Source organism: Tinamus guttatus, unplaced genomic scaffold (genome assembly GCF_059628265.1).
Source record: "Tinamus guttatus ecotype Peru unplaced genomic scaffold, ASM5962826v1 Tinamus_guttatus_pri_ptg000198l, whole genome shotgun sequence".
In the NCBI taxonomy this organism is placed as follows: domain Eukaryota; kingdom Metazoa; phylum Chordata; class Aves; order Tinamiformes; family Tinamidae; genus Tinamus; species Tinamus guttatus.
The window spans coordinates 154,069-178,307 of record NW_028288732.1 but is presented as its reverse complement, the minus strand read 5'-3'; the positions used below and the strand labels follow the sequence as shown (position 1 = coordinate 178,307).

The 24,239-nt window shown below is 60.6% G+C and overlaps 3 protein-coding genes across 4 annotated transcripts; 1 reads left to right on the top strand and 2 right to left on the bottom strand.

The window, feature by feature from the left end:
- Window positions 1-3,749: 3,749 nt before the first annotated feature.
- LOC148594788 (uncharacterized) lies at window positions 3,750-4,932 on the top strand. The gene has a single exon (XM_088523944.1). It carries the CDS (start codon window positions 3,750-3,752, stop codon window positions 4,875-4,877), a length of 1,128 nt encoding a protein of 375 aa, XP_088380070.1. The 3' UTR covers window positions 4,878-4,932.
- Window positions 4,933-6,990: 2,058 nt separating this feature from the next.
- Window positions 6,991-12,238, bottom strand: LOC104578247 (PHD finger protein 13-like). The gene is made up of 5 exons (XM_088523811.1): window positions 12,098-12,238; window positions 9,569-9,661; window positions 8,782-9,397; window positions 8,446-8,484; window positions 6,991-8,281 (listed from the first exon to the last, which is right to left on the bottom strand). Exons 1-5 carry the CDS (start codon window positions 12,236-12,238, stop codon window positions 8,055-8,057), a joined length of 1,116 nt encoding a protein of 371 aa, XP_088379937.1. The 3' UTR covers window positions 6,991-8,054.
- Window positions 12,239-13,399: 1,161 nt separating this feature from the next.
- ABCF3 (ATP binding cassette subfamily F member 3) lies at window positions 13,400-23,683 on the bottom strand. 2 transcript variants are annotated; one of them, XM_088523829.1, is made up of 21 exons: window positions 23,548-23,683; window positions 23,227-23,374; window positions 23,060-23,139; window positions 22,782-22,834; window positions 20,924-21,021; window positions 20,700-20,822; window positions 20,172-20,438; window positions 19,890-19,970; window positions 19,654-19,713; window positions 19,182-19,238; window positions 18,951-18,973; window positions 18,226-18,281; window positions 17,929-18,129; window positions 17,617-17,693; window positions 17,312-17,356; window positions 16,870-17,002; window positions 16,160-16,248; window positions 15,890-15,981; window positions 15,030-15,162; window positions 14,567-14,654; window positions 13,400-13,727 (listed from the first exon to the last, which is right to left on the bottom strand). In XM_088523829.1, exons 1-21 carry the CDS (start codon window positions 23,618-23,620, stop codon window positions 13,569-13,571), a joined length of 2,136 nt encoding a protein of 711 aa, XP_088379955.1. In that variant the 5' UTR covers window positions 23,621-23,683; the 3' UTR covers window positions 13,400-13,568. The 2 variants fall into 2 exon arrangements, with proteins under 2 accessions (XP_088379955.1, XP_088379956.1); XM_088523830.1 differs by lacking the exon at window positions 19,182-19,238 and having other exon boundaries at window positions 13,401-13,727.
- Between the last annotated feature and the right edge of the window lie 556 nt (window positions 23,684-24,239).

Genomic DNA, 24,239 nt, shown 5'->3' with positions numbered 1-24,239 from the left:
CTTACATTTGCACTAGCAGAGTAAACAGGGCCCATCTGGCCGTGCCGCGCGGCGCGCAGGGCGCACTAAGCCCGGGGTAATGAATAAAAGCAGATGCGCAGCGCTCACCCCATGCACCCTCCTCGTCCCCCTGGCAGCTCTGTGCTGTAGCAGCATCTCGGGACTCATGACTAGGCCTAGACCCAGAGGTACAGCCTGGTGCCTTCGCTGCCCCCTCTTCTTCCTCCTTTCCCAAAAGCTGCCCAATGTGCTGGGGGCTGAGGGCTCATGGCAGGAGCAACACAGGATGCTCCCAAGTTCAGAAATCATTTGGCTCAGGCAAAAAGGAATTTCCTCTGCATGGGGATCACTTCTTCAGATGGGGAAGTTCCTCCTTCCCTGGGAGCCGGTGGCTGCTGCCAGGAGGCTTTGGCGCACGCTGCTCCTGGAGCCAGGAGGTTGTCACCGGCTGTGCACGGAGTTGCCAAACTTTCCCCTGACACCCCGAGCGGTGCCGGCTGCGTGGCCACGGCAGGAGGGCCGGGAAGCAGGCGCAGCGCGGCCAGCGCGCAGCCTCTCCACGGGAGGAGAGTGTCCCCGGAGGCTGCAGGCGCTGGGCATGGCCCTGCCCTGGCATCGCCCTTTGCAGTCCCCAATGCTCCCGTGCGCTTCTCCGCTACTTCTCTGCAGGGGAGGTGGTGCCCAGCGCACAAGTGCACCCAGGCCAGCACATGCACTGAGGCCTGGGACCCCCCCGGCCACCCCGCAGCATCGGGGGGAGTTGGCAGCGAGCAGTCCAAACCACCCTGCGCATCCTTCCCGAGCGAGGCACTGGTCTCTGTCGGCACCATGGCTTACGCCTCCCAGCCCACCAACCCCTTGCAAAACTGCAGTCCCGTGCCAGAAAGCAGGTGCCACCTGCCTCAACCCGCCCCGCACAGTCACCCCCAGGAAACAGGCCCCAGCCCTGCTGGCACAGACATGTCCCAGTGGTGGGTTCTACTGTGCCCATTAGCCCAGGACAGATTCCCTGCATCCCAGCGCACATATGACAGTTACTAAACCTGGCCGTACTTGGGCACCTTTGTGGCCTTGCTGCCTCATTGCCCCTTGCCCCTACTTGGCACCCCCCAAGGCAGCTGTGCACCCCACAGCGGTGCCATCCCCCCGTGCAGGAGATCCCCCAGGATCTTGGACACCCCTCTCCATCCCTGCCCCGGCCGGCAAGGGGCCCTTACCTGGAGGCTGTGGATGCCACGGGCCCGGCTCCGCGGAGCCTCCTCCGCACGTGGGGCTGGGCTGCGCCGCGGCCCTGGGTTTGGGGTACCCGGCGGGGGGGCACGGTGACGGGCGCTGCGTGCCCGGCGCCTCCGCCTCTCCCTGCGGCAGCCTCCCGTGTGGCGCCGGCTCCGTCAGCGCCGCCGCTCCATCCCTCGCTACCCGGTGCCAGGAGCGAGCGCTGCTCCAAGCCCAGCCTCGTTAAAGGGACACGCGCCCCCGCGCCGCCGCCCTGGGGCCGCCCGCCTCGCCGGGCCCTCCGGCTGCTGCTGCGGCACAGACAAGTGCGCCGGGGCTTTGGCTGCCCGGGACGGCCCGGTTTGTACCGCCTCTCCTATTCCAGGCAAGGCGCGGGGTGAAACACAAGCCCCGTGTGCTGGCCCAACGCCCCCGGGCTAATGCTGCCGCCTAACAAGGGTCACAACCCGCAGTGCTAGGAGAGGTCTCAGCTGTCCCGAGGCTGCGGCGAGAGGACGGGGCAGGGAGCCCGTGGAGCGGAGCCGAGCACCCAGACCCGGGCGCTCTCCCGGGATCCACCCGCACCAGCCTCGAGCGTTAGAGCGACATCCCAGCCCCGAAGGGCAGCAGAGCAGAGGGGAGACGTGGGGTGCCAGCTCAGCCTGGGGTGACACCGTGCCGAAACAGCCCGCCGGGAGAGCGCGGCCGAGCCGGGCCACGCACGGGAAAGCTCGCGGAGCCGCCGGCGCTTCCCAGCGCGTCCCAGCGGGGATTGCTCAGACGCAGCCGCTCCTGCGACGCCCCCACGTTGCACCAGGGAAAAACGGCAGATCTGGGGCTCGCCACCGCGCTGAGCTCCACGGCTGCACACAGGGCTCTGCTGCTGCCTCCAGCCGCAGCCGCCTCCTCCGCGGTGCCGACCACGTGCGAGCCGCTGGCTGGGGGGACACGCCGCCTCCTGCCGCCCCTCATATCCCGCCCTGGATGAGCCCCTCAGCCCGAACATCCCCTGGGCTGGACACCCCGTGTTATCCCGCTGCGTCTCGCCCGGAGGCGTTCGCTCGAGCTGCCGCCCTTCCTCGTCGTTCCCGACTGCAGCACAGTGTAGCATAGCGGCTAACCTATATATTACCCTACACGCATGACGGGTGCCACCTCGGCAGGTTGCTGCGTGCCCGACACGCACTGCAGGGGTCTGGGCCACCCTCGGGGGCACCGCGGGAGCCGGCCCCCCTGCGCCGCCCTGGCCCTGGCGAACATGCAGGCTTTGATTTTGCTGCGAGATATTCTTTCTAGGCCAAGCAGACACCGAGAAAGGCTTCCAAATGGGAGTCTTGGATTGATGCCACGGAGCTGCCTCCCCTGGGACAAGCTGGGCACTACTTTCAACCCCCGCGCAGTGCCAAGCCCTGCAACCGCTCACGCAAACCCTGCAAACGCCTCCGGAGCCAGTGCAGTGCTCAGCACCCCACTCCGCTGGGCTTCGTACTGCCTCGGGGAGCTGGGGCAGGGCTACGGACTGCGTGTCCCCGCCACATCACTTCTACCCTGTCCCGGGTTTGGCGAGCCCCGTTATCCCTGGGGATATGGCTGGCCGGAGCGGTGCAGCCCACGGGTGCTGCCAAGACCTAAAGCACTGAGCAGCCGGATGGCTTTAGCACAGTCCGAGCAAATAGCCTAAAACGGGACCGGGGGGCCTGGCCACGGAAATGCTCTTCCCGGGCAGGAAGGTCCTACCCGGCACCCGGCCGCCTTGCGCTTCCCGGGGCCTCGCAGGGTCTGAGCGCCCGGCCGTGCAGCTCCTGGTGCGAAGCGAGCGCCTGGGGGAAGCTCCGGAGCGCGGCCGGACCCTGGAGCGGCCCGGGAGAGCGGCCAGCGCTGCTGCTTCCCGGGCGCAGCCGCAGCCCCGGGGATGGTGGCACGGGCGGGCAGACGGGGGAGGGATGGACAGACGGACGGAGGATCGAAGCGAGTCTCCGGCGCCGGTGGCTGCCGCCGAAGGGGGGTTCTCCCCACACCGGGGAGGCGGGGGGCTGCCGCCGTCCTGCCCCGGCCGGGGGGGTTGGCCGCGCCGCTGCCTCCCTCTAGCGGGAGGAGCCCGCAGGGCCCCGGGCCCCGGCCCCACATCCCGCCCCGCCGCCCCGACCGGCCCCAGCTCCGCCCCGGGCCCGGGCACGTGGGACGGGGCGGGCGGGTCGCGCTTCCGGGAGCGGCGGCGGCGGCGGCAGCGCGGTGAGAGCGGCCCCGGTACTGCCGCATCCTGGGCCGGGACCGGGACCGAGGCGGGGAGCGGGGCCGGGACGAGGCGGGGAGCGGGGCCGGGAACGCGGCCCTGCCCGGGCTTGTCCCCGGCCTGCGCCCTCGGGCCCTTCCCGGGAGTCCCGGTGCTGCCCGCCCCGAGCTCCCCCCGGCCGCTGGAGGCCCCGAGTGCCCCTCGCTGCAGGCACAGGAAGGACGGGCCGGGAGGCAGGGACGGGGTACTGGGGTGCAGGGACCTGATCCCGGTTTTCTTTATGCCCGCAGCACCTGCAGCAATGGGGAGACCCAGGAAAGAAGCCACCAGCACCTCATCCCCTCGGCCCGCCACGACCGCATCCAAAGCCGTCCCTGCTGCGCCGCCACCTTCCGCCTCTGCTGCCCACGCCAAGGCCGCAGGGAGCCGCTCCAGGAGCACCCCGGGTGCTGCCGCTGCCGTCCCAAAGCAGCAGCCGGAGGCCAAGCCGAGCTCGTCCCAGCCGAGAGCCGCAGCACCCCGTGGTGCCCGAGGAGACTGCGGGGAGCAGGGCAGAGCGTCCGCCCCCAGCTCCTCTGCAGCCCAGAAGAAGCAACATGAGGCCAGAGGGGCCACAGCTCAGGCCAGGTCTGACCCCAGTTCCCCAAGGAAACCTCCTGGCTCTCACCTCAATGGAGCCTTGGGCAGTTTTCTGCCTCCCCTCAAGAGCCAGGACATCGAGCAAGTGGAGAGGGAGACGCGGGGCCAGCTGAGCAATCCCACCTGGTACGAGTGGCGGAAGAACCGCATCACGGCCTCCGTGGCGCCCAGGATCGCCAAGAGCAAGTTTGCCAATGGGAAGACGGATGAGGTGCCTCAGTCGTACCTCAAAGCGGTCGTGAGCTCCGGCCCTGGGGTGCAGACGCCAGCCATGTCGTGGGGCATCCGCAACGAGAAGGCAGCCGTGCAGGCCTACGAGCAGCTCAAGTCCCAGAAGATGGGCAGGCCTGTGAAGGTGGAAGACTGTGGCCTCTTCATCCACAAAGGGAAAGAGTGGCTTGCAGCCAGCCCAGATGGAGTCATCAAAGAGGCAGATACAGGGAATTCCCTGGGGCTACTGGAGGTCAAGTGTCCCTACAAGCACAGAAACAAGACGGTGAGAGAAGCCTGCAAGGACAAAGATTTCTGCCTGGAGCTGCGCGAGGACTCCTACTCGCTGAAGAGGGATCATCCCTACTACACGCAGGTGCAGTGCCAGCTCGCGGCCGCCGGCTTCCAGAGCGCCGACTTCGTGGTGCACACCAACAGGGAGACGGCCGTGGCGCCTGTGGATTTCGATCCCCACTTCTGGGAGCAGACGGTGCCCAAGCTGGAGAAGTTCTACGTTGAGGCGGTGATTCCCCACCTGGAAGAGAAGGCAGGCAGCTCTGTCTGGGCCAAGGAAGAATAGAGCCTTCTTCCTTGCTCCCTCACATTTGGGTTGTCCGCTTAATCCCAGCTTTGGCCCCTAGTACAGAAATGATGCCTGCATTTTCTGCTGTTCTTAGGCCATTCTCTGGCTCAGCCCTAGCACACTGTGCCCGAATTAAAGAATTTTCAGTAGCCAGGCCCTTGTTGAACAAGGATCCCTGCAAGTAGTGACTTCTTTCTGTCCTGCTGAAGAAAAAGTGGCCTGGAGCCAGGCCAGCTCTCAACCCCAGCACTGCCCCGCGCTGTGCTCCCAATCACATCTCCAGTTTCAGCCTGTTACACTGTCTGATAAAAGCCCGCACACATCTGGATCTCCAGGGAAAGCCAGTGATGTCTCTATGCTGAAATACCAGGCTTACTTTGCAGAGAAAACAGAATGACCAAAAAAAAAAAAAAAAGAAAAAGAAAAAGAAAAAAGAAAATGTAACTGCTGTCAGGACTAAATTTCACTCCATACTGGACACAGAGCCAAGGAAGATTTGTCAGACCCGAGAACAAACCGCGGCTTTTGAGCTGAACCATTATGTGCCTTAACACCCACAGCAAGGGAATTTGCCCCCTTCCTGTCTTCAGACCTTCTGTTCCTTTGGAGTCAGCCCATGACATTCCTGAAGCAGAGGGATTTGCTTTGAAATGGCAGCTCCATGAGACCTGGCTGCAAATTTGGGAAGACAGAGCCCAAGAGGTTGACTCCGTGATCACAAACCCCCAGATGTTCCTGTAAAACCTTCCCGAGCTCTGCGGCAGGGAAAGGAGGCAGCTACTGTGCCGTTACCAACGGCACCTTCTCTGTTAAATAAAGCATTACTTGGATCAGTGCTGTCACTTGTGCCCTTCAGCGCTGGCCTGGGAGGGAGCCGTGCTTTCCTGGAGGGAAGCGCAGGGCTGGGTGGTGGCACTTGGGGACAGGCCTCACACCCAGCCATGCGCTGCTGCGGGGACGAGACCTTCAAGCAGTTGGGCAGAGGAAACCACTTGGCAAAGTCACATGGAGCTCCAGTCCAGCCTGGGGTGTAGGTGGCATCTGCTTTGCAGGGCTGTGTCCGCCGGGGGTCCCGTTGCCAACACTCCGTCCCCTCCAGTCCTTCCAAACCGACCCCGGCTTTCCCATTTCCATCGCGTCCCGCTCCCCCTCACCTCCCGAGCTGCCATCCCAGCCCTCCATCTCCCCAGCCTCCCCGAGCCCCAGCCTCACCTCTGAGCCCCCGAGGGGGCAGCCACAGCAGACGACATGGAGCCCGGGAAACTCTTAGAAGGCCCAGAGGAAGGTTACAGAGAGGCCACAGAATCATGCTGAAGACAGTAAAGTTATGGCAAAAGTACTTTATTATATACAGATGACTCCAGCCACACTCCACAGGGCAAGGACCAGAATTTGCTATTTTACATATCAATACAAAGTAACTATAAAAACATAAAGCACTTTTGGGGCCCAGGCTTTCCACAGGAGGAGAGAGGCACAGGACCAGCGTGGGGGTGCTGAGCGACAGGCAGCTGCCCCACACCCTCCCCCAGCTGTGGTCCCACGGTAACCAGATGTGCAAGTAGGAAAGAACCCAGTTTAGAAAAAAAGCCACAAGATTGGCAAATCCGGACTGTCCTATGCCCTGCTGGCCAGCAGAGAGCCAAGGGCTGAGCCAAGTGTCCCCAGGACAGGAGCGGGGCTGTGTGCCCCGCAGAAGGTGCAGAAGGCACGTGGGCCAGGCTCTTTGGAGGGCTCGTGGGGAGGCAGGAGGTGAGGTCCAAGAGCTGGTGCGCACGGGGCTGCGGGGATCACACACGCACCGCTCGCAGGCAGGAAGGCCGCGGGGATCACCTTCCACTCGGGAACCTACAAGGGGCCTGGTGAGGGCACGTCCCGTGTCTTGGGAGCAGCAGTTGCATAGCAGAAGGGCTCCAGGCCCACTCTTGGTGGGACACCAGCTTTCACTCTATGTGCCCAGGAGAAAAACAGCGCTCTGCAAGGCAGGGCAGCCCGGAGACACAGCCCTGCCTGTGCCTGGCGATCTCTGAGTGCAGGTCTCAGCATCCAGCTGACGTTGAAGCAGGTGTTTCACCACACAGACCTGCACGCAGGAGACAGCCACAGGGCACAAGATTCAACTGCTTTAATCTGCAAGTGGAAAATATGGAAAACTAACTGGAACACTCTCCTGCTCCTGCCTTCCAAAGGGCTCCCAAGCCCCTACCTGTGGCCAACTTTGAGGATAACTGTTCAAGTCCCCTACCACAAATCCCATGTCCCTTTCACACAGGAGACTTCAGTGCAACTGGAAAAATCTAAACCAGGGAGGACTCGTTAGCAAGAACTGCCTTGGTAATAGGCTAAAAGGTTGTTCCACAACTTATTTACAGTGGCTCTCAGTGGGTACATACACAACTGCAGTACCTCAGAGCTCAGTCAGGGATGGGGGCAAACCACTGACCTGTGCTACCCAACACTTTTGCTGCGCTCTGTTCCTGACCTATCAAAACTATCCTGAGGCCTCAGGCGCAGCAACCAAAACCAGGAGCACTGTGGGACAAAAAGAACATCTGCCCCGTGCATCCTACAAGGCTGATCAGACAGCTTCTCCAAGACAGCAGCCCAGGCTAACTCAGGGGTTAGCAGGACTGACTCCTTGCCCTCCCTCTCCAGGGAGCAGAGAGCTTCATGAAGGAAGTTTGCCTGGGCTCTACTTACTGGAGGAGAACTCGAGTCATTGGGGCTTTACCATCACAGCCCACCTGAAAGTCCTAGGCAAGGAAAGGAAAACGGTGAGAAAAAAAGGAGGAAGAGGAGTCACATCTTGGGATAAGTGTAAGCTTCCACCACACCACAGGGAAACTACTGGAGCTAGGTTCTCCTTGGCTGCCCAGGGGGAAAGGCACTGAGCTGGGTTTGTGCAAGGACAGAGATGTTTGAGTGACCTAGTGCATGGCTGGACCACCCTCCTTTCCCCCCACACCTCTGGGGTAACTAAGCTCCACGGTCAACACAAGCCCCAGGGAGGAAGCACGTGGCAGCTTCCAGGAGCTGGAAGTGCACGGGGGGCCCTCGAACGCCGTGGGCTGTCCCTCCCTCAACCATCACTTTGTGCATTGATTGTCTCGCCAAACTGGGCTACAGTCTTCGGCTTAAGAAGAGGACCCCCGACCTCCCTTCTCTGGAAGAGCTTCAGTCACAGAAGCGCTTGCGGGGCACCGTCCGAGCTCGGTTCGAGCGGCGAATCTCCTGCTTGGCATCGCGACATCGCTGGCAGATGAAAACCTCAGGCACGTTGGATTTGCGGATCTTGGCACACGAGAGGTGGATCCAGGTAGCACACTCGTTACATTCAATCATGGGTCTCCCTGCGAAGGGCTTCAGGCAGAAGCAGGTGATCAGGTCCCAGGCGTCATCCTCTGCTCAGGGACAGACAAATACTAGTCAGGAACCATCTTACTGGCCACTTCCAGAGCTGGGGCCAGGCTAGTCCCATGGGAGCGAAGCCTCCAAGACCCCAGCACTGCCTTAAACAAGTCTTAGCCAGTGCCACCAGGGCTGAACAGAAGAGTCACCCACTTACCTTCTGCTTTGGTGTTGGGAGCAGCTGAGAATTCAACAGCTAGAGAGAAAAAGATAAAATAAAGACCAGCTCGGCAAGGAACCCCTACACCCCACTTTGAGCCACGTTTCAAGTCTATAGAATAGAATGTTCCTCCCAAAGAATGGACCATCTCCCTGGGCTTTCCTCTCCTGTTCTCGCAGGTCCCTAATGTATGGGACCCGGGAGAGGCAAGGACTATCTACAAGCGCTCCCTGCAGCTGGGGAGCACGGATAGCACAGGGACAAGATGTGGCATTAACCACAGCACATCATACCACCTCCATACTTCCTAGATACACCCGCTTGCTTACTCACCACTAAGCTGAGAACTTGCTCTGCTTGTATCTTCCCCCTCGCTTTGGTCCAGGGTACTACAAGAACTGGGGCTTTTCCTCCCTCCAGGACATGGGTCGTGCTCCTTTAGTTGAGGATCGTCTCCTGCTGGCTTCTCAGTCCCCTGTGCTCCAGGCATCCAGTCCTTCTCCTCCTTCATCAGCTCCTCCAGGAGGGAATTGGGTTGGGGGTCCCCAGCCGGGTTGATGGAAGGCTCCAAGACCTGCTCTTTAATGGGAGGCTCCTGTCCCCCCAGTGCAATCGTCTCCTTCGCCCGATCCTGATCAATCCCACAGCTTTTCCCAGTGCTCAGTGGGACTCTCTTCTCTGTCTCCTTCTCTAAAATTAGTTTCTTTGCTGGCGGTTTCTTCCTTTTCGTTTGCTGGGGCCTGACATCATAGAAGCTGGTGGTGAAGGCAGGACAGTTCATGAACAGGCTGTTGTCCACAGCCCCCTTGGCCATGGCATTCCTGCTCCTCTTGTCATCTGCCAGGATGTGACCATCGGAGGAGTGGGATGAGGCCCAGCTATCACTGTCCTGAGTGCTGCCCGTGCTGTTCTGGGGACTCATGCTGCCCCGGTGGGTCCAGGGCTCATTCTGCAGGAGAGAAAGATGCAGAACTAGCACCAGAGACCACAGCTCTGATATTCAGCAGAAAAGGGGAAGGGGCCAACGTACCCCCTTGTCCAGTAAAAGGACAGCTAAGGATCTGGGCCTGCCCATGGCAGAGAGCCCCCTAGCACAGGAGCACCCTCGAGCCCTGCTTACCTCCTCAGGGTACGGGATGTAGCCTGCATAGGCCAAAACAAAGGTGCAGAACTGGTTGAAATCTTCCACAGTTCTCTGTCGCTTCTGCAATGGCTGCAACAAATGACACTTGGATTACTCTCCAGGTGCCTCCACTGGAACCAAGTAACATATCACAACCAACCCCAGCACACAGTCCTGGATTAGTGGACAATTATACCAGCACCTGATTCTCAGGTCATCCGAACATCCATCCTTCACGCATGTATGATCTAGCCTGATAGCAACAGTCCTTTCCTTTAAAACCCAGTGATCAGAGGGAACTCCCAGTAAATGCAGGCTCATGCTGCACTGTGGTTTCCAAGCCACCAGGGTCCCTGATGCTGGGGGAAATCCACCCCCAGCCACACAGCCCATCGACTCTGTGCCACAGGAGTAAAGCCATCACAGCTGGGACCCCATCGAGCGCTTGAGGATTCCCCTGCTACTCTAGCATTAACCAGAAGAGTTCAGTGTAGCTGGGGACAAAGTCTTGGAGATTAAACTCTGGGGACCCACCCTTGCTGAATGCCCTCCGGCTCTCACAGCCGAATAGCAGCCGGAGACGGGATCCACTGGAAAGGATTCCCTCCCAGGGAAGCACCAGGATCCCGCTGCACAGCGAGCCCCAGAGACAAAGGGTGGAAAATCACCAGCCCACCCCAGCCAGCAACAGGTATTTAGCGAAACAGCAAAGCACGAGCCCCCTAGGGCCCAGCCAGGCTAATCCCACCACCACGTTTCCATCGGCGAGGGGCACCGGAGTGCAGCCGGCTGGCTGGCAACGCACCCCGCAGCCACGGCCGGGGCTCGGGGCCCTTGCGGAGATCCCCAGCGAGCCGCGGGCACCGCGGCGGCGGCAGGGACGCCCCGACGGGGCAGCGGTGCGGGAGGCCCCGAGCGAAAGCGCAGCCAGAGCCCCGCTGCTCGGGGCCTCTTCCTCCTCTCCGCTTTACACAGGGCAAGGGGAGGAACTGCCGGGGTTAACTACCGAATTGGCACGAGCCGGGAAGGCCGGCACGGGCAGGGGCTGCGCGCAGGGCGCGGGAGGCTCCTGTGCGAAGGGAGCTCGGCCGCCCGGCGCGTGGCCGCCCGGCCGCGGGCAGCGATGGGGGACGGGGGAGCCTGCCCACCCCGCACCGCTCGCGGGGGCACCTCGGGGAGCCCCTGCCCCACGGGAGCAGCCCCCTCTGCTCCGGCGGTTCCCAAGGCCCCCAACAGCCAGGAGGGACCGAGACCGCCCGCCGTTTTGAGCCCCCCCCGCACACACACGAGCTCACCCGGCTGAACCCCCCCCGCACACACACACACACCCGCTGCGGGGAGCGGGCACCCCGCACAGCGCCAGCCCCCCCGGCACCCTCCCGCCGCCCCGCGTGCGCCCCCGCCTCGCGAGCCCCCGCCACGCGCGACACCCCCGCGATCCCCCCCGGCACCGCGGCCCTTCCCCGTCACCCCCGCGAGGGGCCCCGCGCGCGGGCGGCGGCGGGGGGGACACGAGGGGTCCCGGCCCGGCACCTGATGGCTCCCAAGATGGCGCCCGCGCTCCCGGTCCTGCCCCGAGCCGGCCGCCCCGGGAGGGGCCGCAGCCCCCCGCGCGCACGGCACAACCGCGCGCACACACACGCGGTACAGCCGCACACACACACACACACACTCGTGTGTCCCCCCGCACCTCCACACACCCCCGCCCGGGCAGCCACACGGCTACCCCCGCCCTGGACATACACACGCACCAGACACCGCCACACAACCCCCCCGACACACACAGAGCCGGCACCGCCACACAACACCCCCCTCCACACACACACACCGCAACACACACACAGAGAACAGGCAGTGCCTCCCCCCACCCCCACGACACACACACACACGCAGCGGGCGGCCCCGCACAACCCGCCGACACCCCCGCGGCGCCTCCCCAGCCCGGGGCACCCGCACCCGGCGCGGCCCCGCACCGCCGGAAACAGGCACAGCCTCCCGCCCCGCACCCCGCTACAGCCCCCCGACACACACACACACACACACACACACACACACACACACACAGAGCGCTACCCCCCCCGGCACCCCCCATCCCGCACACACACACCGCGATCGCTGCACTTCCCCCCCCGCACTCACCGGGTACCCTCGCACAACCCCCTGCACACACGCGCACACACACACACACACGCGCGCGCACACACAGCGCTACCCCCAGGCACCCCCGCCCCGGGCACTCTCGCACCACGCGCGCACACACACTCACACACACACTCAGACACACACACACACACACACACACACCCCGCACCCCCAGCACCACCCCCGCACACAAGTTTCCCTCGCACGCGGCGCCCCCCCGCACACTCACCCAGCCCCCCGCGGGCAGCACCACGCGGCCGCGCTCGGGCACACTCACACTCACACTCGCTCCGCCGCCCCTCCCCCGCCAACACCGCCGCCCGGGGCAGCGGAGGCCCCGCGGCCGGGCCGTACCGAACCGAACCGCGCCGGGCCGGGCCTCACCTCGTCGCGCGCGGGCGAGCCGGGGCTGGGCACGGGGCTGGCGGCGGCGGAGCGGGGCGCGCCGCGGGAGCGGGGCCGCGCGGGCGGCGCGCCGGGGGGGGCGGCGGCGGCGCGGCCCTCACCTGCCGCCTCCCCGCTCATGCCGCGGGCGGTGCGGGCGGCGGGAGGCAGCCGCGGAGGGAGGGAGGGAGGGGGGCGCGCTCGGTGCCGCCGGCCGGAGCGAGGCTGCGAGCGCCGCCCCGGCCGCAGGGGCGGGACCACCTGGTGGCGGCGGGGCGGGGCGCGGCGGGGGGCGGGCGGCGCGGGGCGGCCGCGGGAAGCGGAGCCGGAGCGCGCCCGCTCCCCCCGGGGGGCCAGCACCGGGCACGGGCACCCGCGCGGCCCGGCACGGACCGGGCACCGGGGCACGCAGCGCCGGGCACGCGGGGCTCCCTCCCGCGGCCCCCGCGCCGCTCCTGCTACCCCAACCCACATCCGTTTTTCCAAAGCCCAGGGACTGCCAGGGCCGCTAGGAAGCAGCTCCGGCCCCACTGGAGCCCTGCATGCTGAGGAAAGGAAAGGCTCTGCGCCCGCTGCGCCCCGGTTTTATTTACACTGCAACCGCTGTGCTGATCGGCAGGGAGTGCGGCCCCTCGCAGCCCGCAACGCAGAGCGTTTCATGGCTTTGAAATGAAACGCAGGCAGGGAGGCAACGGGGATCGAGGCCTGCGGGGGAAAGGGTGCGTGGATGCGGCCCAGGCCCCGGGCCAAGGCAGGATCTCCCCTTCGGTGACACAAACACCAGGCTGGGAAAGGGAACGACAAACCAAACCCGCCCCAAGTGAAAAGACAGGGTCACCATTAGCAGCAAAGGCCTCGTTCCCCTCTTAGGGTGGCGGAGGGGAGGGCAGTGTATTAAGAGCAGAGAGGGGAAACATTTTACAGGAATCTGACTGGTGTTCAGCCAGTTGGAGAGAAAAAGAAAAAAAAAAGCATGGGCAGAAAAAAAAAAAAAAAAAAAAAAAAAACAGGGGAGAGCCCTCCTGCCCTTCAGGGCACTGTGAGTTAAAGCAGGGATGCGGGAGGTCCAAACTGCTTCCCTCATCCCAGCAGAGCAGCAGCTCCAGGTGTAGCATTTCCAGGGGCTGAGCCGGAGCGGCCAGGCCCGCAGCAGCGTTCGGGAGCGCCACGCAGGCGGTGCCCGTTACGAGCGATGCCCGCCGCGTGTCCCCGGCCACGCACCGTGCCAGGCCCCTTGCTCTCCTCCCGCTCTGCCCGGCCAGGCCAGGCAGAAGAGCTGCGCAGGGGCTGTCCCGTTCCTTTCTTCCAGGCCCGGGAGGGGAGGGCAGTTCAGATGGCAGTTTGATGGCACGGCTGACGATCCATGGGGACAGCGGCGTCCTCAGCGCTCTGCCAGGCACAGTTCGGACAGACACTGAGGGGGCCGAGCTTGGCACTCCAGCCCGCTCGTGCAGTCCCGCTCCCGCCTTCTTTATAGGAAACCCTCCTTCCGGAACTGCTCCGTCAGGATGTCTCTGTACTGGTTGAAGCCTCCTTCGATGCGCGTCACGGTGCCATTCTCGCATACCCACAGCTCTTGGCACACCAGGTGGATGAAGCGCTCGTCATGGGACACCAGGATTATACCGCCCTGTGGAAGCACAACGCAGGGAGACTTACTTAGTGGACCACAACCCAGGGCTCTAGCACAAGCTGGGATCCAGCTCACGGTGATGTGAAGAGGACCAGTCTGGCTGCAGAGGATGTCAGGTTTTCACCCCTTTCAGGGAAAAGCTCTAGAGAACTCCTGCTTTTCCAGCAGTGCCTGGAATCTCCTTCTTGCAGGTAGGATAGATAGAACACATGTTCTTGCACATGCAGCAAGAACATATTTTGCTTTGCTTCTTGGAGCAAGTGCAGTTTCTTACTGGCTGTGCAGATCTCTGCTAAGCCTCAAGGACAGAGATCCCAGGTGGAGTCAGTAACAGTGTGAAGCTGACTGCACAAGGCCCTGGGCAACCTCATCCAAGCAGGCCTTACTTTAAATAAAGGGATGGACCAGAAATCTCTGGAGATCCCTTTCAATGACAATTAAGCTTTTCTGTTGTAGGAAAACGAACCCAACCTGGACACCAAAATGGAAAGATTTCGGCGCATCACTGTGGCATCTGCAAGCTGAGTCTGGAGATCAAAACGAGCTTTGTTTAAGGAATAACCAAAGGACATCAGGGCAGGGCTGCGCACTGCATGCAACAACACAGAAGCACATGAGAAATCACAGACTGGCCAAGATGGAGGACAAGGTGCCAAAGTTCATACATGAAGCAAACCCCATACCAGGACAAACAGCTATGGCCAAAATGCAACAGATTCTCCCCACCATCTGCCAGGGACTTGAGGCTACCACGTTGGCTGAGATACAAAGCAACCCAAGCCAGAGGTTGCAGGGAGTGTTGAGAAAAACGAGATATCTCACTTAGAGAATCTTACCCGGAATTTATTCAGTGCCTTTGCCAGTGCCTCAATGGTCTCCATGTCCAGGTGATTTGTCGGCTCATCTAGGATGTAGAAGTTCGGACTGGAAGAGAAGGCAACTCTGAGGATTGCACAGGGACAAACCCAGGCTGAATCTGCACCCCTTAGTGCTGCAAGAACCCCTGCACGGGGCAGGAATCCAGGCTACTGCTCTAGCTACTCAGAGCCACAGGCATTTGCGTGGCCCCAAGATCAGTGTTGCCCAGTTCTGCAGCACCCAAGAGCTCAAAGCAGCAGGAGAAAGTCATCTGCCTCCTTGACGCGGTCCCCGCAGGGTGACAACTTCCCTCCCCACAAAAGTCCCGAAGACTGGGCTTCCCGGAGAGCAGAAGGTCCTTCGATGCCTGCCTTTCCCCCAGTGAAGCAGTTTCCAGGGATGCACCCATGTAAATATTAACAGCATCTGGGAGAAAATTACCAGGGCATAGTCATCTGGGCAAAGGCCACTCGACTCTTCTGACCTCCAGACAGGCTGGCAACAGGGCGCACGGCCAGCTCTCCCGAGACACCGTAGCTCCCCAGCTGATGCCGGTACTCCTCCTCTGTCCTCCCTGCAAGAGCGTGTCACAACACAGCTGTGGCACGTGAGCACCCCAGAGCCTCCGGCCCTCCTGGTGTGACACAGAGCCCTTTGCTGTGACCTGGTCCTGCGCCAGGGCCAGGCAGCCTGTGCGGCGGTAGCAGGGAGGGAAGGAATTCAGCAGCCACGCTCAGGCAATTCCCAAGCGGGGATTTGCGGGGAAACCTGACTGACACAACCAGGACAGGGACTGCAGGGCAGCTGATTGTGTTGACTCCAAGTGACACTTCCCTGAATTCTCTGTCACCAAGTTAGATAATCTCAAGTTGTGGAGAAGGAAGCTGGAGGTTTTGACAGCTGGAAGGAGGGGGTCAGGCAAAGCTATGGCTCGTTCTGTGACTGGCAAGCAAAGTGATTCACAAAGCAGATACCTACCTCTGAAACATGGCTATCATGCAGCACTAGCCCAGGAGCTACAGGCTGCTGGCCACAGAGCTTGTAACAGATTGATAAATCCTCCTGTAAACTAGCTTATTTTTCAAGGCAGGCATCTGAACTTGTGCTTGCCATGAGGACTTGACCCAGAGCAAAAGGTTTCCCCTCAAAGTACTTCAGTGACAGAGCCTTCTACCCAGCCAGTGCTGTTCTCTGCACGGGGAAGGAAGTGGCACAGGCCCACTTAGTTTTGCCCTGATGCCAGCCCTACCTAGCTCAGGAACTAAGAGCTGGCCACATCTCCTGGCATCTCTGCAACTCACCTGGGAACTTCTTTGCCAGTAACTCTACAGCACTGATGTTCAAGTCCAGCTGATCCACATGGTGCTGGCTAAAGTAGCCGATCTTTAGGTTTCTGCAGTATGAGAGAGACGAGGCATTGATACCTGGGCCCTATAACCAGAGCTCTCTCAGCCGCAGCTGCAGGAGGGGGCACATGCATGGCTGTCCCTGTCACTCGGGCAGCTATCACTCCACAACACAGCCCATCTGCCCTGCTCCTCCCTGTCACCCCAGGCCATCCCACCGGCTACCTGTGAGCGTGTCTGATCCCTCTGACTGGTGCCAGCTCCCCCATCAAGATCTTCAGCATGGTTGACTTGCCGGCTCCGTTCTCCCCAACCTAGAGAAGCAGCAGCATTGGAGAACATGAAACCAATGAAAGCACTTCAGAGAGCAGGGCAGAGATCAGGGGACTGATGATCAAGCTGTGGAAGGTGGCAAGGTGGGAGTCTCATCAGTGGCTCCCAGCATCCTGGAAGCTGCACTTCCACCACTGAGGAGTAGGACAGACAGCAGTGCTATAATATGTTCTTACCCTACCCCTGACTTTAGGGATCACCTTGTCCCAGCCCCATTTCCAAGCACAAAGCTGCTGCCTGGCTCAACTCAGCATAAGCCCATGCTGCTGTTTTCAACTGATAGGGAGTTACAGAAAAGATAGACCCAATCTCTCTCGGAGATGTCCAGTGAAAGGATAAAGGGCAACAGACAGAACTTACAAATTCTAACTGGTACTAGGAAAAAAATCCTCACGATGAGGATGATAAAGCACTGCAACAGAGCCAGTTTCCCCCACCAAGGAGGTGGAGGAATTTGTCATTCTTTGAGCTGTCCAAAACTCAGCTGGATGAAGGTTTGAGCAACCTAATTTAACATTAAAGTTGCCTCTGTTTTGAGCAGGGAGTTGGAGCAGACCTCCCATAGTCCCTTGTAGCCACTGTTATTTTGCAATTCCACATACCACACAGATGCGGGACTCCAAGTCCGCAGAGACAGAGAGGGAACGGAAGATGTAGTGATCAGGGTCGTAATAGAAATCTACTTCATCTAGCTGCAGGATGGGTGGGGAGAACTTCTCAAAGCCATCAGGGAACCTGGGAAGGCAGGAAGGGGTAAGAGATGTCCAGAAACATGAGAGATCCTGCTCCCAGCACAACTGGTATGACCCCTAAGGGAGGCTCCCCAAGGACCTTGGGAAGGACAGTCACAAGAAGAGGACACGGATCTGCAGCCCTGGCCCCAGAAGCAAGCTAAGTCTGAAGGCAGGATTCTCTCTAGGCTCCATGTCAGAACAAGGCTGACCCACAGGAAGCGGTGGTTATCCCAGCTGGGACAAGACCCAGGAGCAGCTCACATCACGAGTAGAGTCAGTGCCCTCCAAGCAAGTGCTCAGGATCACTTACTTCATTATCACCTCAGACTCCTTGTCCACAGGTTTCAGCTCTGGCCTACATGAGAAGAAAACACAGAACTAAGATGTGCTGCATGGTGGCTCTTTTCCCCACCAGAATCCTGAATACAGTTTCCAGCCCCACAAAGTCTTATCCCAACAAAAGCTTCTGATCAGAGACAGGGCACCCAGAGCCCAAACCACTCCCACCCTCTGGATACACATCATCTTTCAAGCCCCCTTGGAGCATCTGTTTCTCTCTATAATCACAGCCCCTGACCCATCTCCAGAGAGGAGAGAAAAGGAACAGGCACTCACAGCTTCTCCAACAGCTTGAGCTTGCTCTGCACTTGGGACGCCCGGTTTGCGTTGTAGCGAAAGCGGTCGATGAATACCTAGCAGGGAAGAGCATCACAGTCACAGCCTGTTGGCCTGGGCCTCGCTGCTCTGCTGCTGAGCCTCCTGCAACACCAGAGCCGCTTCCACAGTCCTCTCAAGACTGGGCAACAGCAAAAGCTCAAAGAGCAGAGATTCCTGGAAGCAGGGCAACTTGAGAGGCTCACTAGAAGTATGGGGAAAGGAACAAGACTAGGAGAACAGTGCCCAGACACTGCTGGTTTCTCCCAGTACCTGGATATGTTCGCGGTACTGCTGCTGGGCTTCGTACTCTCGCTGCTGGTTCTTCAGTCGCTCCTCCTTGATCTTGAGGAAGTTCTCGAAGTCCCCACGGTACGTGTCCAGCCGCTGGGAGTGCAGGTGGATGATGTCTGTGGCCACTGCATTCAGGAAGTTCCTGTCGTGGGATACCACTAGGATGGTTGACTGCCAAGTCTGCAGGAGACAGGGACACCTGAGCAACTCTGTGCTTTAGCACAGCAGCCTTGAGTGAGCCTTGCACTGCCCCAGGGCCTCCTGTCACCCCCATACCTGCAGGTAGTTCTCCAGCCACAAAATGGCCCTCACATCCAGCATGTTTGTTGGCTCTAAGGGAAAAGCGAAAAGCACTGAGGTCAGGAGGAATTAGGATGGCTGCATCACGTATCTTTACGCAGGAAGGACAAGTGATTGGCATCCCAAGGAGGAAGAGCTTCTTCCACAGTTCAGGGGCACTCGTGAATGCAGGTGTGTTGAGGGCCAGGGATCAGCCAGGGATGTTCCCCACAGCCAATACAGGCACCCGACACCCTGCAGCAGTGTCTAACTCAGCGCTCCACATCAAAGCTGGGCACCTCTGCAGGATACCAGCTGAGCCCCAGCTCCAGTGATGCCTCCTGCCTCATTCCCTGCAGCAAAATGAATTTCCCCTTGCAGTCAGCCGGAAGCCAGGATCCCATCAAGGGGACAGAGGGGAGAAGGGGACTGTCTGGGGCAGGATGACATGTTGATCCCCTTACTGAGGCATGGGGCAGTCCCTCAAGATGAGCATCTGCTGAGCTCAGTGGAAGTGGTTGCTTGAGTGATTTCACAGCTCCTGATGGTCCCAGCTCTGTCCCTACCGTGCCAGGGGAGCGCTGACAGCCCTGCTATCGCCGGCTGTGTCACACAGGGCTATTTTGGGCAGGGAGTTAAAGGCCACGCTCCGTTCCCAACGCCAGCAAGGGCACGGGCAGGTCCAGCAGCAGTGCTGCAGGAGATCCACAGTATCAACTTACCATCCAGCAAAAGGAGATCTGGCCTAGGAAAAGCAAGACACAGGCATCAGAAGGAAAAACAGCAGAGGGTTAACGCAGAGCACGTTTTACGACACACACAGAGCTGCAATGCCTCAAACTCCCCCCGTTCCAAGCTGAGCTGTGAGAACCCCCCAGGCAGCTCCCCTGCACTTCTGACAGCAGGGAGAGCACCCCATGCTAAAGCTCTGGCACAAACACCTGGGCACATACCTAGCAAAAAGGGCTCTGGCCAAAGCCAGTCTCATTCTCCAGCCTCCGGAAAACTCTCTGAGGAGAGAAGAGGTTGCACATAGGGGATGTTAGTGCTTAATGTAGAAAAACTCTGAGTTTGCTTGCCTGCCAGGCTGTCTGCTCCCACACTCCTCCACAGCCCTCTTATCTCTGCTTGTTGTCCATGGGCACGGCACGAGTCCTGCCAGGCCCAGCTCCTCCCCAGGCCAGCAGGCAGCTGGCTTGGCACCCCCCAGGCAGGAGACTGCACCAAAAGGGCAGGAACAGACCCAGAGCCTCCTGCTGGGCTCCCCTCCCAGTTACAGCTGCTCTCTGTGCGTCAGGCCAAGCCACAGCCATGGCAGCGCCTGGGGCTTTGCTAGGAGAGAAATAACCCTGCTGGCCACCAAGGCCAATGGCTGGGACACAGGATCTCTCCAGACCCATTATATTTTGACGCCCAGAGACTTACTTGGTTTTCTGTTGTTGCATCTTTGTGTTGAAGCCCAGTCCAGCGAGAATGACAGATGCCCTGGAGAAAAGGGGGAGAACTGCAACTCACCTACACCATGTAGCTGCAGAGCACAGACCAAGCTACCAAACCCACGGCCACTGTCGGGGGCACTCTGCTATACGGCATACCCCAAACCACTGCCACATTCTGGTGATACAAACAGACAGGCAGCAGTGCCTGCAGGACTGTCTCACCTTGCTGGTGCCTTGTCTGCCTCGATCTCCTCCAACTTTGCATAGATCTCCGATAGTCTGGCACCTTCCGTCCCTTCTCCCCTGGAGAAGGACAAAGAGGAGCACGTGGGACTGACTGAAGTCAAGGTTTGGGTGGTGGGGGAGGCTGATCTCCCCAGGTAGGACTAAAGTGGGTGAAATGCAGCCCTGCTGGAGCCTTCCATCGGAAGAGCAGGATCTCAGACCAAACCATTACAGCCAAAAGACCATAGGAGGGCTGAAACCCCAGACGCCCCATCTCACCTGCCAGCATTAACCCTGGCAGTCAGCTCCTTCTCCTCCCGCAGCAGGCTCTCGCGAGTGGTGTCGCACTCCAGCACGCTGTGCAGGGCTGGCGTCTCGTCGCCCACCACCTCCTGCTCCACGTGCAGGATGCTGATGTGCGAGGGGATGCGCAGGCTCTGGCTCGCGATCATCTTGAGCAGCGTTGTCTTGCCCAGCCCGTTCCTGCCCACCAGCCCGTAGCGCCGTCCGAACGCCAGGTTCAGCTCCGCTCCCGTAAGTAACACCCTGAGGCGGGAAAACAGGCAGGCAGCTCCTGCTCAGAGTGTCCTGTGGAGGAGGAGGCAACCAGCAGCCGCCTGCCCCAAGCAGACTTCAGGCTGTAGAGGAGCCAAGCAACCCGTGAAGGCTTTTCCTGCCCGGAGCCAACAGGATTAGGGGGGTCCAGCCTGCTCCCAGAGCCTTCCCACACCCTCTGTCATTCCCAACCACTTTGATGCGGTCTCATTACCCCAGCCTGAAAGCCCAGGCAGGGCCATCTGCACTCACCGCTCGCCAAAGGACACATCGAAATTCTCGATGCGCACATCATATGACTTGTTCTTGCCTGATGACTCCATGCGGGTCTCCTTCTTGCTGGCAGCTTGGCTGGCAGATGCCTCCTCAAGGACCCTGCAGGCAGGCAGGAGGCAGAGAAGGGAGTTTAACAGGAAAGCTCCAGCTCCAGCACAGTCAGCTGGCTGGGGGCATTCCCAGGCACCCTTTGTACTCACAGAGGACCGGAAGATTTTAGGGAATCCCGCTCCATCCTCTTGTCCTGCTTGGCTTTCAGCCTAGCTTCCGCCTTTTCCAGTTTCTTGGCATTTACCACCTAGGGCACAAGGAATAGAATTTAAAGAACAGAGGGCATCTTCAGCAGATGTCCAGAGAACCCGACTGCAAGAAAGGAGAGATCAATCCCCCGTGCCTGGAGGGGCAGGAGGGAGGCAGGACAGGGGAGCGGGGACAGATTCAAGTACAAGTTAGGGAAGCTGATCAGGCTCGGCAGTTGGCTCAGGAACGAACTTAACTTCTTACATACAACAGTTCTGCCTAAGCAAGGCAAAAGGTTTGGCTGACTGCAACCCTGTGCTCTTCTTCACAGCCACTTTCTCTCGTTTCAGGAGCCTGGGTCAGCCAAGTCACTTCTGCTGCTAGAACCTGCCCTGGTCCAGTGCCTGGTCTGTACCCTACACCTCCCTGGACATCATGCATTTCCTTTCCCCAGCATGTTAAACTCTAGCCCATTTGGGACAAAACCAAGTTAGGCAGTAGATCAATCAAGACAGAGACGAAAAGCACCTAATTAAGTCTGAAGGTAAGAAGGAGCCAACTGTTTTAATCTGGCCTCTGGCCTTGGCTAGGCTTGCAGACACTCCAGCTTATTCCTGTGTCAAGTCAAATATTTGTGGCTGACCAAGAACACTCCTATATATTTCTAGGCCACTGGAGCATGTTACAGACCTGCATGCTAGACTGAGGAGCGCCTTGTTGCTGCATTTGTAGCCCAGTTCCTACAAACAGACTGAATCATCCTGTAAACTAAGCTGAAGTCCTCAAATCTCCCAAATCTCTGGCCTCAAATCTGTGGCCTGTCTTCCAAAAAACTGAGAGGCTCCCCTGGGCATTCCCTGAATCTTTTCCAGTTTCTCTGAACATCCCCTTGGAGCCATGGACACAAGAACCAGTCAGCGAACCCAGGAACAACTACTCCAATGCCAAAACAAGCAACACATCCAGCTCTTGCCTAACATCCCCATTCAGACCTGCAGGGATCACATTAGGTCTCAGTCTCCAAGCTGCGAGTTCCTGTGCTCAGCACGTTACCCCACGAAGGGAGGGCTCCCCAAGCAACCTACCTGGTGGAGAAACGCCCCCAGCCTGTAAAGCTCTTTCCATCTTTGCTTCGCAGATGCATTCCTGCACCTCCCAAAAACACACGTGTCCAATGCAGAAGGAAACCCAGTCATCCTGACTACGTACACATTTCCACTAGCAAAGATGTTCTCATTTCCCATAGGCCACACAGAAGTTTCCAAACTTCTCTGCTGCTCAAATCCCCAGCAACCACAGCCACTCCAAAGCAGGACTTAGAGTCTCCCTGCAGCAGCTCTCTGGAAAAGGGCGGCTCCCTGCTCCACGCTCATTCCCCATTTCCAACATCCTGACACCTAATCATTAACCACAGTATGATATGAAGTCAATGAAGTCAATGATAGGAAGTTCTGATTTCTCAAAGGCCGGGCAGCAGGAGCCAAAGGCCCTTAGGAAGTCAACAAGGCTGCGCTCCAAGCACTACCTCTGCATCAGCCACACTTGGAAGCTCATTACTACGTTATAGCAAAATAGACGCTGTGAATCAGTGCGTTGTTAACTCCTGTTGACCCTCTTCACCGCACTGAGAGCAACCAGTTTCACGCAACACAGCGACGCTCCGAAGCGGCAGCGCAGCCGTGGGCGCACAGCCGCGGGCCCCGCCGCGGCGGCCCCCTGCCCGGCCCCTGCCGAGGCCGCGGGGAGCGGGCGCCCGCGTTCCCGGCTTGCAGTCAGGCAGAGCGCGCGGCAACACGGACGTCCCGGCCCTCCGCTCACCGAGGTCTGGTCTCTCTTCAGCAACAGCCCTGGCAACAGGTCCACGCTGGCATCTGCAAAGAGTCGTAGAGTGAAAACGCGGCCCAGAGAGGCTCCAGTCAGCGCTGGAGGCTCCCGCCCTTCCAATTCTCCCCCTGCAAGCAGCCAGGGGCTGGAAACGACTCTCACAGGGAGGCGAGCCTGGAAAAGGGGCATCCCAACCTGTCCCCACCAAGCGTCCCTGTGGGGACAGACCTGGAACCCTCCCTGTGAAGCCGGGGTGCCAGGGGGCCACTCACCGTAGTTGTCGGTGATCTGGGAGAGCTGGATGGGGGCGTCGAGCAGCACCTGGCTGCAGCCCTGGGCCCTGCGCTCGTCCCTGCGTGGGAGGAGGAGGAGGGTGAGGCCGGGTGGCAGCGGGGCCGTGCCGTGCCATGCCGTGCCGTGCCGGGCCGGGGTCCCTTACAGCTGCAGCGTGTTGAAGAGGCGCTCGCACACGTCGCGGATGGCGCCGTCGTCCTTGGCGTCCTGCGACACCTCGCGCAGCAGCTCGCCCACCGCCTCCACCAGGTCGTCCACGCTCTCGAAGTCGGCGCTGCCGCCGTGCAGGATCCCTGCGGGCGACGCGCCGCCTGCAGAGCCCCGCGCGCCCCGTGTCGCGACTCCGCCCGCGTGTCGCGACTCCGCCCTCACCCCCACCCCGTGGCGACTCCGCCGCGTGTCGCGATAGCGGCCGCGTGTCGCGACACGAGGCGGCGGCGGGGAGGGACGCCGAGCCGCCGCTCACCCGTCACGTAAGCGAAGAGCTCGCCGTCCAGGTCGGGGAACTCGCTGCGGAGGATGTCGGCGCACGACGCCATGGCGGCCGCGGAGCCCGACCCGGGCCCGCCGCCACACGGAGCCCGGCGGAGCGGCCAGGCGGAAGGGACGGCGGCGCGCGCGGGGGCCGCCGGGAAGCGGGCGGGCAGCCGCCATGCGCGCGGGAGCTGCTGGGAAATGTAGTCGGCGCTGGGGCCCGCGCGGGGCGCCCCTGGGGACGGAGCCGCCGGAGGCCGCGCGGGCCCCAGCGCCTCCCCACGGTGCCCTCCCTTTCCCCGGAGAGGTAGAGGGGGCCACAGCGGGAATGAAACACGCAGGGGCCTCCCCCTCCTCTTTGCCCCCGCTAACGCCAGGGCTGGGGGAGCAACACACGTGCGGTCTCACGCGTGGGTCCCCACCCGGGTCCCCGTGGAAGTCCCCAGAGAGCAGCACAGGCAGGCAGGTTGGTTGGTTCTACATACTTTTATTAGATTAGAGCTGGACAAATCACAGAGTGTACAAAATGGAGACCACACTACCAGAAGCAGGATGGTGGGTAGCAGCAGCATTCCTATGGCCCCAGAGCAGTTGGTGCAAGTGTGGGGAGGGCAGGGGCTCTCACTGCCACCTGCATTTTAGATTCTAGAGGACAGACCCTGGTCACCAGCCTGACTCCCTGGG